The following is an 18,284-nucleotide window of genomic DNA, read 5'->3' on the forward strand; positions in this document are numbered from 1 at the left end:
AAAGTACACAAATGATTTTGTTTTGATGACTTCATTCATTCTGAAGATTTCTATTTAGCACCTCCAGTGTTCCATGAACAGTGGTGAGCAATACATGCCTTTCTCTTTTAGAGCTTTCATTTTACCAGGGAGCAAGTCATAGTTATGGAATTATGATGTTACAAATTAACACCCCTCTTTTAAACTAGTTTTATAAAATCTACACATTTGAAGTTTAAATTTGTTTTATGTAGTTGCATTTGAATAATTTAAAACAGGAGAAACTTTTTGAATGATATATTGAATTCATTAGTGCTAAGGGGAATTATGTTGAAGACAAGGTAGACTCAGAAATTCTATAATCTCTGAATCTCGTGAGTCCAAATGCAAATCTGATGACTGGCAAAAGTAGTTTCTTTCTAAAACTGAAATACCTACTACAGATCCTCACTCTCCTGAATAACTGGGAGGAGTTTTAGTGTAATTTAATTGAAGTAATCATTAGTATCCACATACATATTCATTTGTTTCCTGTCTTGGGTGAGTTTGCTGCTATTGGGGAAGAAACATTAGTAGTAACTTGCATGTACACGCTGCATTTGCCTCTCCAGTTTCCGCATACATAAATGTTTATACAAATAAAAAAATGGAATCTTTTATAGGCCCAACCAGGTCTTAAATTCTTTTGTCTGGTCTTATCTTTTCAAAGTAGGGTGGTCTTTAAACCATACAGAAGTAGATGATCACTTAATTAAAAGTCTTCTTTATAAAAGGGAGGAAGAGAACTATTTTGACTACATTTTGTCTGGTTGGAAAACTGTCATCACCACTGGCACGGATATTTTTAAGGTTGAGTTTTGTTGTTTTGTTGTTTTAGAGCTATGGCACATTTTGTTGGTAGAAAATGCCCTTTTCTTGAAATTTCAAATTAAAACTACAGGTATAAGTAGGCCCTAGCTGCTGAAAAACTGTTTAGTGGGATTAAGACACAAGGAAGCCAGATTACCAAATTATTAATGTATGCAAAGGGAATATTTCAAGGTGATCTATATTAATGATTAGTAATATTCACAGACTAACATTTTGAGTGCTAAATGAGATGATATAATATGACAGTATATAAGTATTATTATAAAGCCTTTAATAGCTTTTTAAAAATGATATAACATTTTTCAGTTAAGTATCATTGGTGTAAAACATCAGTTTACATTTGTAATAAATCTGAATTCATCATTTCATTCAATCCTTGTTTTTTCAAATGATCATATACACACTCACTAAATTAAAAGATGGGTTTGGGAAAAGTTGAAATGATGGAATGTTTTGGCCTCCACATCTTTTCTCAAAACTATAAGGGAAACTAAAAACATTTTTTAAAAATGCCAACACAGAAACATTCCTTCTTATATTTTCTATTCTGGCATGTACAGGGATAGGGAGGCTGTGTGGTCTTCTGGTTAGAGCAAAGGACTGGGAGCCAGGAGGATCCTGGGTTCCAATGCGGGGCTAACCACTGACTTACTGTGTGACCTTGGGCAAGTCACTTGACCTCCTTGTGCCTCAGTCAACCATCTGGAAAATTGGTTAAAAAGCAGGACCTCGCTGACAACCAGATGCTGCATCTGAACTGAGCTTTCCTGGGTAAATAAATTACAAAAACAATTTACAGAGTTTTTAATCCCTCTTTATAATTTAATATAACATTTTGGGATAAGCCAAAGTTCTTAAAGGCATGGTAATATTTGGTTGTAAGGTTTCAATAATTGCTAACATTTTTTAAAGTAAAACTGTAGCCCAAAGCTTAGGCTCACATTGGTATTTGAATTTCCTTTGTGAGAGAAAATAATAAGGCTTAAACTCTAAAGCCTATGGTATGTCTGTATGTTTCAATATATGTTGTACTTTTCAGAGTTTTTTTTTTTTTTTTAAGTTAATTTGTTTTTATTTTTATGTTTAGGCATCGGCTTTTTCGTGAACATTGTGTTTGTGTACAAGGAAACTATATAAAGGACTTAAATATCCTTGGAAGAGATCTTTCAAAGACTATAATAATTGACAACTCACCACAAGCCTTTGCATATCAGGTAGGATGAAAGGGTTGCTAAACAAATTTCAGATTGGGAAATATATATATAATGAGAACAAATGCTGCCAAACAGTATATGATGGGTGAACAGAATTTTCATAGGTGAAATTTCCCTGTTAAGTGTTATCTTTTAGAATTAGAAAGGCCAAATTGTTGTATTCCTTGTGGAAAGTTTTCTTTTAAATGAAGTACAACACAGATAAAAAATCTGAGTAATAAGTCTGAATAAGAAGGGACTATAAGGGCAGCTCGGGTGGCTCAGCGGTTTAGTGCCACCTTTAGCCCGGGGCATGATCCTGGAGACCCGGGATCGAGTCCCACGTCGGGCTCCCTGCATGGAGCCTGCTTCTCCCTCTGCCTTTGTCTCTCCCTCTCTGTGTCTCTCATGAATAAATAAATAAAATCTTAAAAAGAGAGAGAGAGAAGAGTATAAAATATACATCTTTGGGATGCCCACATGGCTCAGCAGTTAAGCACCTGCCTTCAGCCCAGGTAGTGATACTGGAGTCCTGGGGTCAAGTCCCACATCGGGCTCCCTGCATGGAGCCTGCTTCCCTCTCTGCCTGTGTCTCTGCTTCTCTCTCTGTCTGTGTCTTTCATGAATAAATAAATAAAATTTTTTATATATATATAATCTTATATATATATATATATATATATATATATACACACACATACACAATCAATTCATAGCATTCCTAGCAGTTAAATAATTATTTGTAAACATGTTTGAGAATTATAAATAGTTACAATTATAAATTATAATAGCTTACCCATGTTTTAGTCTGTTTGCTTTGTCTCTCATGAATAAAGAAGTAAAATCTTTAATATATATATATACACATACACACACACACACATCAATTCATAGCATTCCTAGCAGTTGTTAAATAATTATTTGTAAACATGTTTGAGGATTATAAATAGCTTACCCATGTTTTAGTCTGTTTGCTTTGACATTCTGAAATAATTTCTTAGACTGTTTTGTCAATATGTTTATACCGTGGCAGTGTTTCTTTGAAATATAACTTGGACTAGAAATGAGCCATCCTTGCAAGATATGTTTTACATTATGAATAATGTTCATGTGATAGGTCTGAGATTTCCTTCACAATAAGTCAGTGCAGATTAGGGATGGTGGAAATTGGATTGAGTGTGTATATAAAACAAGTAAAAAGATGTAAAAGGGGAAAACTGCATATGGTATTGACCTATGTTCAATTTAGGTCATTGCTCACATTTTGAAATATGTTTTTAAGAATTTCGTATTGGTTTCTTGATAAAATCATTTCAGTTATCTTCCATCTTAAACTTAGTATTCTGCATAAATGTTAAAGACAACCTAGAGGTTATTTACTATAAAACAAATATATTTTGCATTCTGGTTTCTAGACTCCTCTTCAGTGAAATACCATTGCATCTGTTTGTTACATTCCTGCTGTTTCAGGTTATCCTACTATTTGTTGGGAATAAAACAATGAATGTGATACTGTCCCTGTATAAAAGGACAGGCTTTCTAGTAGTGTTCTGTTTAGATTGGCAGTACGCCTTAATTCACAGCACCTTGCACTTACTGATAGTAGCTATTTCTTTAATCAATCAAGTAATATTAGTAGTTACATTAATGCAAAACTTGTTTCAGTGAATCTTTCTTGTTTAGTTTCATATATACTAAGAAGACACATTATGCTAAAAAACCAATTAGGCTTTGATGTATTCCTTAACATCTGTCTCTTGCCCCGTTGAGTTGTTGGAATATGACAAGCATAAACTTTGATGGCATTCCTTTTCAGAGGAATTTATATAGATCAGTGTCTCTTAAGTATCTGTTATTTCTCTTTTAAGCTTTTACAAAGTAGGCAAAATGTAAATAGGATTTAATTACTTATTTATTGTTTTAGCTATCTAATGGAATCCCTATAGAAAGCTGGTTTATGGATAAAAATGACAATGAACTCCTAAAATTGATTCCATTTCTGGAGAAGCTTGTAGAACTGGTAAGTATATCTTAATTTTCTTTTTCTGTTTTGCTTTTATTGCCTCAACTCTATTGAAATAAACCTTTCTAATTGCTTTATTTTGTATGCACTGACATTTTAAGTGAACATGCTGTGAAATTAGGGCAAAAGTTGAAAAGGATTATAAGTATTTTTCTAACCTTGTAAATTACATCAAAATCATGCTTATTGGTATTTAAAAATACTGTAGATTGAATATTTTTATTTGACTGGGCTTCTTACACATCAATAACTAGTAGTATTAAACTGATTTCACTTTCCTTTCATAGTTCAGGTCTAGAATTTATGCTTATGCTACTGAAACTTTATTCTGGGGTGATTTTTTTCCTAATATATGAAGTAGAGTTCAGTGGCTTAACACTTTTACCTGTCTTTTGGTTTTGCCTCTTAGTTGCATAATTGTTTTTTACAGAATTAAAACTTGAATGACAGGTTTCTTTAATCTAAATTGAATTCTAAGTTATCACCTTCCATATAGTATCTTTATATTTGGCAAACAATATTAACGTATGTTGTAAAAATAAATAGTGGTATATTTTCTCTGCAAAGGAATGTTCACAATGCTACGAGGATCATATTTTTGAAATTACATGGTTTTTAAAATGTCTTTTTCTCCACACAGAATGAAGATGTTCGACCTCACATCAGAGACAGATTTCGCTTGCATGATTTGCTGCCCCCAGATTAAGTACAAAGACTTGTCAAATCACTGAAGGGGGAGAGAATGCAGGACCCTTTTGGACTAAGACAAAAACATTGCCATTACTGTTGAAATTTTGCATTTTTGTACCCCGTCTTGCTTTTCTTATCTTTGGTGCCCAATAATAATCAAGGGTTACAGAAAGAGACTTTATCTCAGATTGAATACATACAGTAGGTAGGCTAAAACAGAAGAGTCTTTAGAACTAGTGCAACTCCAGTGAAATTTTTTTATGTACAGGACATCTGCAGTTTATAAAGAATTCTGTTTCTGCCACCAGCAGTTTGACCTGTAGTCACACAGGATTTTATGATAATAACAGAGATGAAAATGGACTTTTATTTTCTCTCTGTTTGGTGCTCTAAGTGGGTTTGTAGCCACTTTTCTGTTACTTTAAGATTCTCATTTCAACAGGAATGGCCAGTAAAAGTTGTTTTATTTTTTCCTGTTAAGGTTTATAACCTTTTTACATTTTTGACCTGTATTAGATTAGATTTTCATTATGCATTCCTTTTAGTTGAGGCGCTTCATAGTTTTCTGGAAATAGTTGATTTTTAGTTTTTTATTATACATTTGAATGGCCGTTTTCCTGCTTTGTCTGCCTGCATATTGTATATTTGTTTAAAAATATTCTCTACTTTTAGTCCATGTAAGTTTCATTTAGAAAGACATGCATTTATATTTTGTTTCTGTAATATTCTACTGTAGGTGAAATCTTTAAAAAAAAAAAATCAAAGGACTGGGTAGATAAGAATATATGAATGACTAATATTCAAAAGATTTAAACCATTGTGATGGCATGTGTTCCCAAATGGTAATATCTTGCAATGGCACACAGATTTAATGGATAAAGGTATACCTCAGACTTCACTGTGCTCACCAATCTTTGAGGAGAATGAGTTTGGTCACCTGTTGGGCTTGATTTGGTTACTGCTGCCTTTGGTTTTCTCCAGGAATGAAGTATTCAGCACAGTGACTCAGTATTTTTAGTTATTTTGCATGGGCTGGTAGTACCTCTGTTATGCTCTTGGTTACAATCAATTTAAAACTCTGTGTAACAGTCTTGGTACCTTACAGTAGCTATGCATAATCCTGTGGCACAGTAAACTCCCAAGCCACCAATGCAGTTAATATGCTCTCATAGTGGTTTTCTATGCTATATGAAAATAGTCTTCAAGCCTTGGTTCTCTAATGCAGCTACCACAAGAGGTTGATATTTTTATAGTGGCGTGTAATCTCCTTTTCGGGAGGCTTTTTATGGAAGGTAGAATTTGTAAAAGTTAGTATGCTTTGCCTCTCGACTGCATTAACATGCCACAGGCTCAGACTGTTTTTGTGTAAAGGATGTCAAAGAACGGCACTTTTTCTAAAGAGAAGTTTGATATTTTGTATGCTTGTTAAGAAAGTACAGTATTGGAAATTAAAGGTGGACAACTGATAATTGAGGAGTATGTCACTTAATTTTTTATGTATATTACCTGTTTACTTGTACAACTTATTGTACAAATTACATGCAGCTTCATTTTCAAATGAATCCTTAAAATAAGGAAATCTTTTTAGGAAAACATTTAATTTTTGTATTTTTGATTTTAAAGGCATGAGTTATGTCAATTTTCAGTGTATTAATGAAGATTTTAACTTTTCATCAGGTTGAGTGTTTTCTTACTATATTATCTGTTGTGTATGTAGTTAGCATATTGTGTCACTGAACTGTTTAAAAAAATCTAGCATGTAGAGCAAGCCTGTTTTGTGGAAAATCCTTATTCATTAAAAAAATAATCATGGCAGATTTTCTGCAAAAAAAAAAAAAAAAGCAAAAGCAATTGCAATTCAGAATACTGGTTTTTTTTATTATTATTATTTGTTTTGGTTGTTTTTGTTTTAATTTAAAGAAAGGTATTTTGCTTGCAGGAAAAAATTCTCCAGATTCATTTTAATGAGAATCTTTGAAATGTATTTATCTTTAGGGCATCTGGGCATCTTTATGCTGTTTGTCTCCTGTCTTTCTTGAAATAAAATGTACATACGTTACCTTTACATACGCTCTTGCTCAAAATTGTGAACCTAGTTACATTTCTCCTTGCTCCCTTTTTTGCTCAAACCGTAAAATCCAAAACCTATACAAGATCTAAGCTTTCAGCATGCATTATAATTGCTGAAAGCTTTTCTGATTAAGTAAACACAGTCTCAAAGGGCTTTCCCATAACTCAAAGGGAAATGTAAGCACCTGTAGTGTTGTGCCTTGGGCACTTTAAATAAACACCAACTTTTAATCATCTTTTATTAATGGTAAAGCTGTTTTCAGTCCTATGCTAGGAGAGTTCTTTAAGTCAGCCACCAAGGAATCTAGCATAACAAGAAATAAAGACAAATTTCATATGGACTGAGAAAATTTCTTGAGAACAATTTAGTTTTCTTCATTACTTGATTTGGGTCATTTTAAATTTGCTAAGAGAATTATCCAGTTTCCTTCCACTTTAGTATGTTTTACCTTCTCATTATCCCTTTTCTTTGACTCTTGGTAAATGTTATCTTAAACACTTCCATTTAGTTAAGTGGAGGTGTATATTTTGTGAATTGAGATGTGCCCAACCCCTTCAATTCACACAGGAAACATGAACTCTTTAAAAACTGACTGTAGGAGATGCAGGAGAGATGGATACATGATAAGACACAGCAAAAGTGACCTATATACACATTACATATCTGAAGTACATATTATAATTGTGGTATTTCCAGTGATAAATGTCTGGCTTTTAAGACATTCTTTTAAATATTTGTATTGTTGTTAGGATGTTTAAATCAGTTGTGTTTTTAAATTCTGTGTAATATATGTAGCCCTAATCAGATTTATATCATCATATTTCTCTTTGAGTCTTAAAAGAGTTGATAACAATTTGAAACCATAATTGTTTTATATTAGCTAGTATGTATATTTATTTACCCAATGGCTTTATCTTGTTTCCCAAAATTGGGAGGGGGGTTGTTGAAAGCATTGTAACTTCTATAAATGGCTATTTTCTTGTACCTGTCAGTGAAAATGGATGTGTACATTGTTTTTTTATATTTCTCTGGTTTTTCTGGTTTGTTTGGTTGTTGTTGGTTTTTTTTGTTTTTGTTTTTGTTTTTAGTGTTAAACATAGAATGGTTTTAAAAAAGTTACCTTTGGCCAATGACTTCTTCAGCTAGATATTACTTTCATTCAACCTTCTAAAGAAGTTTGTTTTGTTTTGTTCAGTCAACTTGCCTGAAAACAGAGACTTCATCTCATCAAAGAAGAAAGCATTTCATTATTCCTACAAATCTTTACAACGAGCACAGAATTCTTCATAAGGACCAGATCTCTTCCACTTCTTGTGTCAATCACATAAAGCTGAAATGTAAAGGACACTGAAGCCTTCATTTAATTGTACTAACATAATGGTGTTATATACCACATCATTAGCTAGTTAAGGTTTTCTGAACTGACTTCTCTTTGTCTTCCTAGGTATTTATTTGTTATCTCTTTTAATCTTGTGTATCTAAATTAACTTAGTTATAGTTACCCACTGAATAACTATGCCAAGCAACTAGGAAAGAATGTTTATTTTATTTCCCCTTATAGGGGAAGAGTGGACTGGGAACAAAAATGTATGGGCCAAAAGGCCTTAGGTTGTCATTCATTCACTTTCTTATTCCTCTCATGAGCTATATTTGAGTATAGTATTTTTTCAGTGCTGATATGCTTGATTATGTCATTACTTTTCATATCTTCCCAAGGTGAAAAGCCTGCTAGGAACCTGTATAAAAACACATTTAAAAATTTCAGATTAAGAACCACAAAACTCAGTATCTTATATTTAAATGCCACTTAAATTATTATTGGAATCCAACTCTCACTCACTAGGATACATTTTTATAAAATGTTTCTCTGTATCTTGAATTGAAATTACTTGCCCAGAGGCAAGAGTTCAGAGATATAATGTGTTTTGAGAAATTTTTTAAAAGGGGATGAGAGCAGCAAGTTTATACTTAGTTACTTTTTGGTTTTTATATTAGTTAGTATTTTTAAATACATCAGGCTTCCCAAACCTGACTGTTAGAGTTACTCTGAAGACCTTAAAAAATAGATTCCTGAGGCCTAGCCCCTGCAGAATTGTCTCAATGGACCTAGAGTGGGGCCTCAGAGTTCTGTGTTTTTTTAAAAGCTCTCCAAGTGATTCTAATAGCCAGCTTTGGGAAATCACTGTTTTAAATAATGTGACAGTGGTTTGAGAGTAGGCAACTAATACCAGGCATCTCTCTGTGGTAGGTTTGTGGGGTTTTGGTTTTTGGTTTTTTGTTTTTTAACTGGGACCAGATTTCACAGAACTTATTCAAGATACATGGAGGAATAATAAAGAAGATTGAGGCTACTGCTCATTATCATTCTTGTCTCATACTTTTTAAGAGTTTGCATTTCTAGCACTTGGAATAGTTGATCATATATACAGCTGAAGGACATCCCTGAATGAGACCATTATATATATTAACTGTAAAATATTTCACTATTTTTTTATTTTATAAATCTTTGTAGAAATAAGCAATGAAATACTACTTTCATCTTTTGAAATGGGATTTTTCAAGGCAGTGTCCTTTTGGCATTAAGGTAGGGGGGAGTTAATATTCTCTCTGCCTTTTTCCATGTGAATCAATATAAAAGTCATGGATATTTAAAAATCTCAGTTTAATTTCTACATATTTACTATGCAGTATAGCCGTGAACAAGTAATGTAGACTTAGTTTTCTCATCTTCAAATGCCCTGATCACCCTACCTCACAGGGTTGTTGTGGGGATAAATAAAACTTTTATGGAAGCACTTTTCTTTGATGATATTTTATCAGCCATTACAAAGAGTATCTAACAGCTTATATTTGTATAATGCTTTTTTTGTTAACAGTTACATGATTTTTTTCACATTACTCTCCCCTTTGATATCTTCAGGACATACATGTAAGGAACACAGAGTAGGTTACAGACAAGAGAAATCACAATCTCTGGAACTAGCATGTGAGGAAGTGGAATAAAATCTGAATAAAGAGGCAAGTTCTGAAAAGGAGATATGATAGCAAAGAACCAGATTACGGTGAGCCAAAGATGAGGAATTTATACTTGATATAATGGGCAAAATAACATGAACCAACATAACTACAGAACAGCACTCTGGTTCCGCCACAATCTCTGTGGTGAGACTTTTTCTCCATCTTTATTGAGTAAAATTGACATTGTATAAGTTTAAGGTGTACAGTATGATGACTTGATACATATATTGTGGAATGTTCACCACAATAAAGTTAACACATCCTTCACCATTCTTGTTAGGGTGAGATGAGAACATTTAAGGTCTACTCTGATAGTAACTTTCAAGAATACATTTACTGTACTGTTAGTCACTATACTGTACATTAGGTCCCCAGAACATTAGATCCTCATCCAACTGGATGTCTCTCCTTTACCAGCATCTCTTCATTTCCCCCAGCCCCTGGCTGTGATGGGATATTTGGTAACTATTTTCCCTAAGCTCCAATAAAATTTAACACATACATACACATTTCAGAGTCACTGGAGTACCTCTGCTGCCTTTAAATATGAAATGACAGGACTTCAGGTGAATAGTTGACTTGGGAGTTTGGTTAATAAAAGGGTCATCCATTAACTTAATAGACAGTTTTCCGAGCCTCGATTTGTTCTCTGTGCAAAGGGTGCACCAACGTCTCTTTCAGAATTACAAAGATGAAACATCAAGACTTTATAAACCGTAAGGGAATAAACAAATAACTACCACAATGGAAATGTTAAACCAGCTAGTTCTCTTGAGGATATGCAGGATGTACATATGCATGGTGGGGAGATGTCTGAAGCTGGAAGGGGCAGTGGAAAATCAAGGTATTGTAATACTACATGTCCTTGTTTTTTTAAGGGAAAACATGGGCAATAGGGTACATTCAAATGACAGGAAGTAATAATAGGTCACCTATATTAACATGTTAGATGAAAATACGCTGAGTGTTAAGGAAAAAGTGGGTGATGAGGAAACATTACTGAATGGCTTGGCAGATCTGGTAAGTAGTTGGGATAGCAGGCTGATATAAATGATTTGCCATCTTGGATGAACCAAATGAACTAGACAGCTTTTAGTACCTAGACATAATGAGCCTTAAAGTTAGATTCAATATATGGCAATATTTGTTGAAAGTAACTATAAGTAGCCTTCCTAGTGAAGGCAAAAGGTTTTTTTTTTTTGTTGTTGTTTTTTTAATTATTTATGATAGACATAGAGAGGTAGAGACACAGGAAGAGGGAGAAGCAGGCCCATGCCGGGAGCCTAATGTGGGACTGACTGGGACTGGATCGCGCCCTGAGCAAAAGGCAGACGCTAAACCACTGAGCCACCCAGGAATCCCCGGCAAAAGGCATTTTAAAACACTGCTTTGGGATGCCTGGGTGATTAGAGGTTGGGCATCTGCCTTCGGCTCAGGACCCTGGGTAGTCCCAGGGTCCTGGGAGTCCCACATTGGGCTCCCTGCATGGAGCCTGCTTCTCCCTCTGCCTGTGTCTCTGCCTCTCTCTATGTGTGTCTCTCATGAATAAATAAATGAAATCTTAAAAAAAAAAAAAAAAACTGCCTTAGTATGTCTTAGACACTATTTCAGGCTCTACGAGTGACAGGAGAAAGCAAACCTGACACTGCCCTAAGCTTATAGTCCAGTAGGGCAGACTGATAATTTTGGGAAAAGAGTCACGGAGGAGAAGAATGGCTTTGAGAATGCCAGTTACACAAGTCTGGAGGCAAGGCTTAGGTTGGCTGAAAAAGCATTGAGATCTGTAGAACATTCATTGAAAGAATGTAAAGCCAGGCATGGTTGTGGGGAGAGGAAGTAAAATCAAGCAAGAGAGTATATGATCAGATTTGTCTTGAAAAGATCACTTTGGGTGACAGAGTAGAACGGGTTGGTGGGAGGCCAGTTAAGAGTTACATAGAGGGTCACCTGGGTGCCTCAGTTGGTTACGCGTCTGCCTTCAACTCAGGTCATGATCCCAGGGTCCTAGGATAAAGTACCTTATCAGGCTCCCTGCTCAGTGGAGAGTCTGCTTTTCCCCTCCCCCCTGTGTGTGCTCTCTCTCAAATTAATAAATGAAATCTTTTTCTTTTCTTTCTTTTTTTTTTTTAATTTCTATTTTCTTTTTTTCCCCTTTTTTATTTATTTATGAGAGACAGAGAGGCAGGCTCCTCACGGGGAGCCCGATGTGGGACTAGATTCCAAGACCCCATGATCAGGCCCTGCTCCAAAAGAAGATGCTCAACCGCTTTGTTCAACCAACATTGATCAATTATTCTGATCATCTATAAAATAAGAATACTATTATGTGATTATAGGGTTCCCCTAGAGACTAAAGCGAACCATAGATTCATTTTAAGGACTGAATTTTCTAGCACATAATTCTAGACAATTGTTTCCCTGCTTCCTCATTTCAGAAAACATATGCATAACACTGTGAGTAAATTCCCAATTTCTGCTTCAAAAGTTTATCAGTGCTGCATACATACAGTCCATGTATTTTTCCATAGCATCCCCAACCCCCAAAACCCATTTTCAGTTGCATGTAGATTAATACCTTGAAGTTAATATCCTCAGAACCTGGGACAGTACTTGGTACTGGGTAGGCACTCAATAATTATTTGCTGAATAACTGAATGAGCTCACACTTCAAAGTCCAAACTTTTTATATGTACAGAAAACTGATTGATTCAATTCAACCCAGAGTTGATGAGATTCAGGGGAATTGGGTTCATACCAACTAAACTCACAACACACTAGTTTTTAAGCGAGATTTCAATTTCCTTCACTTATTGGCAGCAAGATTTCTCCCTATGAAACTAAATTAAAATCAGATGTCTGCTTGGTAAGGGTGGAGCAAGAGAGAGAGGCTACTGAAAATAAATCATAATGGCTAATATTAATTCAACAGGACACTTCACTTCTCTACTAGGTATCTGCCAAAAGGCTGTAGGTTAGTTTACCCTTTTTAGACTCAAATCTTATTCTTTGGTCTTACCTTCCCTATGCTTCACCTTCTTTCTGTTAACCCTTTTTTGTTCATTTTAAGATACATTGTCTTAGAACATCTTCAGGCAAGTTAATATAGATGACTACATTACTAATGATAGATGACAAATTATAACCATTATTGCAGAAATAGTCTTGCTTTCCTGAGAGTCCATCTTGAGGTTGTTGATTGCATATGGCCCCTTCTTAACCACTTATTTACTATTTCCTAGTTCAGGTTACTACTATATTGCTATGGGTTTACTAGTAATAAAGTGTCTTTAGGACCCAAATTAATTTTTAGAGCACCTTTCATGAGGAAAAAGAATGACCTGATGGGTAGGTTTTTATTGGTAAAGAAAACCCAGTTCTGTATAGAAATTTATTCATGCAGTCATTCAACAGTTACTAAGTGCCTCCTATGTGCCAAACACAGACTTAAATAGAGCAGAGCTTAGCCTCTAAAGATTTATTATCTACTAGGATGTATTTGTTAAATTTTTTGCTAAGGCCAAGAATGAAATACACTGGAAAGATGCTGGAGTACCTCATGACATTTAAAGACGAGCTGGACAACTGGACCTCAAGGGTAGGTAGAAGAAAGTAAAGTGGACTGGAAAATCACCACTTCACCAGGAGTTTGTGGTCTTCCCTTCAGGGTGCTATCATCAGACACCAACTTCTAAAGCCCTGGGAAAGAGAATCTTTCTGTTATCACTATTTACAATTCACCTCAAAAATTAAGAGGCCTAAGATAACTTACAGAAGACGGAAAGCAAGACACACATCTAGGAGTTGGTGTGGCTCAGTTAGGCAAGTCTTACTTTCAGTCTTCTGCACTTGCATTCAAATATTTAGAATCATCTGAAGGTTCAACTAAGCTGGATGTCCAAGATGGCTTCTTCACTCTCATGTCTGGCTCCTTCCCTAGGCAGCCTCTTCATATGGTTAGCTTAGCTCCATATGGTGGCCTTAGAGTAGTAAGACTCCTTAAGTGGCTGTTGGCTTCCACCAGAATGAACATTCCAAAAGGCACAGGTGGAAGCTACAAGGATTGTTATGGCCTAGCATTTCCCCATCACTTCTGCCCTATTCTGGTTAAAAATGAATTATAGGGCTAGCCTAGACTCAAAGGGAGCCTGCATAACAGCTTGAATATTCTTCATTCAAGGGCCATCTCTGGAGACTACCCACAAAGAGAACTGACAGGTCCATTAGGTTACTTACATCCCACCCAGGGGCAGTTCTTAATTTTACATATTTTGAAGCATATACAATTTGGAGGGCTATCTTAAAGAGTGGAAGGGGTCCATGCAATGAAGGGCCCTGGAGCTAAAGCGTCATTAGCTTCACATTTAATTTGCTTTTGACTTTCCCAAATCAACTATGGTAAGAAAGCAAACACAGCTTTTGGGAGCCCACCTGCTCTTGCATAATACAACAATTTCCAGTGGAATTAAAGGAGGAATCATTGTGAGCTTTCTCCACTCTTCACCAGAAGTGTCCAGTGCTTAGTTCAATATAATTTGATTATTTGAATGACTTCCTAGGTCTCTTGACTTCCAAAAATGAATTTTCAAATATATTCCACAGTATTTTAAAATTAAATATTTTAAAAACAAAACAACAAAAAAACTGGTAGAACTGGAAGGATATATATTTTTTCTAACCTACTATCCTTTCTACACCTCTTTTCTCTGGCTGCTCCTTAAAAGTTGATGTCCTTCAAAGAGTCTTCTCATTCTATCTTATCATCAGATAGCCTCTAGTTTCACATGATTCCATCTACCACCATCAGATGACTCCTAATCCTCTATCTATAGTCCAGACCTCTCTGGTTCCAAATATGTACTAGACATTTCTATTCATATGTCCCGCAAGAATATCAAGGTCTTTGTGGCCAAAAGTTAATTTATCCTTATTCCTTATTATGATGAGAGGCACCATTCAGTCATTTTCAAAAGCATTTGTTGACCATTTACTATGTGCCAGGGACCGGGAATACAGTAATAACATGGACAAAGTCCCTGTACTCCAAACAAACATTAAATATGTAAACAAGGTCATTAGATATTATGATAAATGTTGTGATAAAAACAAGAGCGATAAGATAGAGTAAGTGGGGGAGGCCTCTAGCAGGAGGGAGATCAGGGTAGAACTTTCTGCAAAGGTAACATTTGATTTGAAAGAAGAAAAACCAACCAAGCCAAGAGGTGTGGAAAGAACACTTAGGCAGAACAGTAAGTACTAAGTCCAAAAATAGGAAAAGGCTTAGTGGCCTTAGAGGGCTAGTAGCAATGAAGTTACTGAGGAAAAATGACATAGGGGATTAATGGGAGGTAGGGTCAGACCATGCAGGACCTTGTATGCCACAGCAAGGAGTTGGGATTCTTTTTTTTTTTTAATTTTATTATTTATTCATGAGAGAGAGAGAGAGAGAGTGGGAGGCAGAGACCTAAGCAGAGAGAGAGAAGCAGGCTCCATGCAGGGAGCCCAATGCAGGACTCGATCCCCGGACTCTAGGATCACACCCTGGGTTGAAGGCAGGAGCTAACCTGCAGAGCCACCCAGGAGTCCCAGGAGTTGGAATTTAAAAATAACAAGCAGGGCGGCCTGGGTGGCTCAGTGGTTTAGCGCTGCCTTCGGCCCAGGGCCTGATCCTGGAGACCTGGGATCGAGTCCCATGTCAGGCTCCCTGCATGGAGCCTGTTTCTCCTGCTTGTCTCTGCTTCTCTCTCTTTCTGTCTCTCATGAATAAATACATAAAAATCTTTTTAAATAAATAAATAAATAAGTAAATAAATAAATAAATAAATAATAAAAAGAACAAGCCACTAAATGGAACTGGAAGAAAGGGGTGTCACGATCTGATTTACATTTTTATTTTATTTTTTTTAGATTTTATTTATTCATGAGAGACACAGAGAGAGGCAGAAACATAGGCAGAGGGAGAAGCAGGCTCCTTGCAGGGAACCCAATGTGGGACTCAATCCTGGAATTCCAGGATCACACCCTGAGCCAAAGGCAGACAGTCAACCACTGAGCCACCCAGGCGTCTCTGATTTACATTTTTATTTTTAAAAAACATTTTATTTATTTATTCATGAGAGACACACAGAGAGAGGCAGAGAGACACAGGCAGAGGGAGAAGCAGGCTCCTTGCAGGGAGCCCGATGCGGGACTCGATTCCGGGACCCCAGGATCACGCCCTGGGCCGAAGGCAGGTACTAAACTGCTGAGCTACCTAGGGATCCCCCGATTTACATTTTTATTTTTATTTATTTTTATTTTTAAATTTTTATTTATTTATGATAGTCAGAGAGAGAAGGAGAGAGGCAGAGACATAGGCAGAGGGAGAAGCAGGCTCCATGCACCGGGAGCCCGACGTGGGCTTCGATCCCGGGTCTCCAGGATCGCGCCCTGGGCCAAAGGCAGGCGCCAAACCGCTGAGCCACCCAGGGATCCCTGATTTACATTTTTAAATCAGCAAACTGCCTGGTGTGTAGTGAATGGATTGTGGAGGGGAAAGTGAGGGGGAAAGCAAAAACAATTGGGAGGTCATCATAGAAGGGCCTGGAGAGGGACGCCTGGATGGCTCAGCAATTGAGCATCTGCCTCCGGCTCAGGGCGTGATCCTGGAGACCTGGGATTGAGTCCCACATTGGGCTCCCCGAAGGGAGCCTGCTTCTCCCTCTGCCTGTGTCTCTGCCTTTCTCTCTGTGTCTCGAATGAATGAATGAATGAATGAATGAATGAATAGGAAGAGCCTAGAGAAAGCTTGGACAAAGGTAGCAGCAAGAGATGCAGGGGTAAATGGATTCAAGATTAATAGTGGAAGTGAATTACAGAATTGGTGACTTAATTTAGGATGTGAGAGGAAGCAAGGACAGCTCTCCGGTTTCTTATTTCAGCACCTAGAGACTAACACTCATGGTGCTGTCACCACAATTTATTCAGTCTTCAAAAGTATTATCCTCTACCTCTGCCGTTCTCCACTCCCCCACTCCAATCAGTCACTGTATTAGTTGGGGTTACCCAGAGAAACAGAACCAATAGTATGTGTGTGGAGAGAGGGAGGTGGGGGAGAGAGAGAGATTTTAAGGAACTGATTCACAGATTGTAGAAACTGGCAATTCTGAAATCTGCAGAGCAGGCCAGCAGGCTGGAGACCCAGGCAAGAGCTGCTACTGCAGAGTCCAAAGTCCAAAGGCAGAATTCCTTTTTTCTCAGTGTGTTTTTTAAAGGCCTTCACCTGATTGAGTAAGACCCATCCATATTTTGGAAAATCTGCTTTACTGGAACTTTACTGATTTAAATGTTAATCACACACAAGTATATTCACAGCAACTAGTGTTTGACTAAAAACTGGTTATGATGGCTGAGCCAAGTTGACACATAAAATTAACCATCACAATCAATACAATTGTTTTGAGCCTTAAATATTGCTGATTAAGTCTTTCCTCTGTTACCATTGCCTTATTTTGGGCTTGTGTTCTCTTTTAATTAATTCATTGAATAGTTGCTTTATAGTATCAGATACTGTGCCAAATGCTGGAGATACAAATGTGAATAAAAGATAGATTGTGCCCTAGGGATCTTGCATTCCAGTCTTTCTCTGCCTCTGCTTGCCTACTTTTAATCTACCTTTATAAATGGAGGACTGTATATCCTTGCCTCTCACACTTTAACCTGCAGAGTCATCTGGAGATCTTGTATAAGGGCAGATTCTGATTCAGTAGGTCTGGGATGGGGCCTGAGATTCCGCATTTTGAATGTTTCCCAAGTACTGCTATAGATCAAGAATAAACTATGAGTAACTGGGCTGTAGAAAATCTCTTAAAAGACCATGTTTATAAAAGGTGTTTTTTGTAGGGGTACCGGGTGGTTCAGTGGGAAGAGCCTGCGACTCCTAGTTTTGAGGTCCTGAGTGTTGAGCCCCACATCAGGTGTCGAGATTGCTTAAATAAATAAATAAGCTTGGGATCCCTCGGTGGCCAGCGGTTTGGCGCCTGCCTTTGGCCCAGGGCGTGATCCCGGAGACCCGGGATCGAATCCCATGTCGGGCTCCCGGTGCATGGAGCCTGCTTCTCCCTTTGCCTGTGTCTCTGCCTCTCTCTCTCTCTGTGACTATCATAAATAAATAAATAAAAATTAAAAAAATAAATAAACTTTAAAAAATTGTGTATTTGTAGACTTCCTGAAAGGATACGTAAGAAACAAGGAACGGCTGTTCCTAGAAAGAATCGAAAGGCTGGTTATTGTATATGCTCTTTTATAACTTGAATTTTATATCATGTAGGTATATTACACATTCAGACATAAATTAATTTAACAAAAGGAAAGCCAAAATATCTGGAACTGTTCCCCTCTTAATACCCTGCAGTGGAGCCCAGGGGCCCAAAGGGCAGAGAGCAGCCCAGCTGAAACCCTTTAT

The 18,284-nt window shown here is 36.7% G+C and overlaps 1 protein-coding gene and 1 long non-coding RNA gene across 9 annotated transcripts in view; one reads left to right on the plus strand and one right to left on the minus strand.

The window, feature by feature from the left end:
* CTDSPL2 (CTD small phosphatase like 2) overlaps nucleotides 1-9,621 on the plus strand; it is an 88,816-nt gene extending 79,195 nt beyond the window's left edge. For all 8 annotated transcript variants that reach the window (XM_077880917.1, XM_077880911.1, XM_077880912.1 and 5 more), the window contains 3 exons: nucleotides 1,937-2,063; nucleotides 3,967-4,062; nucleotides 4,706-9,621. In XM_077880917.1, the coding sequence (XP_077737043.1) occupies nucleotides 1,937-2,063; nucleotides 3,967-4,062; nucleotides 4,706-4,771 (289 nt within the window). In that variant the 3' untranslated portion in view covers nucleotides 4,772-9,621. The remainder of the gene's footprint in view (nucleotides 1-1,936; nucleotides 2,064-3,966; nucleotides 4,063-4,705) is intronic.
* Nucleotides 8,302-14,246, minus strand: LOC144303127 (uncharacterized). Its single transcript, XR_013370124.1, has 3 exons — nucleotides 13,614-14,246; nucleotides 13,398-13,540; nucleotides 8,302-8,562 (listed from the first exon to the last, which is right to left on the minus strand). It is a non-coding gene; the product is annotated as an uncharacterized LOC144303127 (long non-coding RNA).
* Nucleotides 14,247-18,284: the final 4,038 nt, after the last annotated feature.

The sequence above is a fragment of the Canis aureus genome, chromosome 32 (assembly GCF_053574225.1).
Source record: "Canis aureus isolate CA01 chromosome 32, VMU_Caureus_v.1.0, whole genome shotgun sequence".
Lineage (NCBI taxonomy): Eukaryota > Metazoa > Chordata > Mammalia > Carnivora > Canidae > Canis > Canis aureus.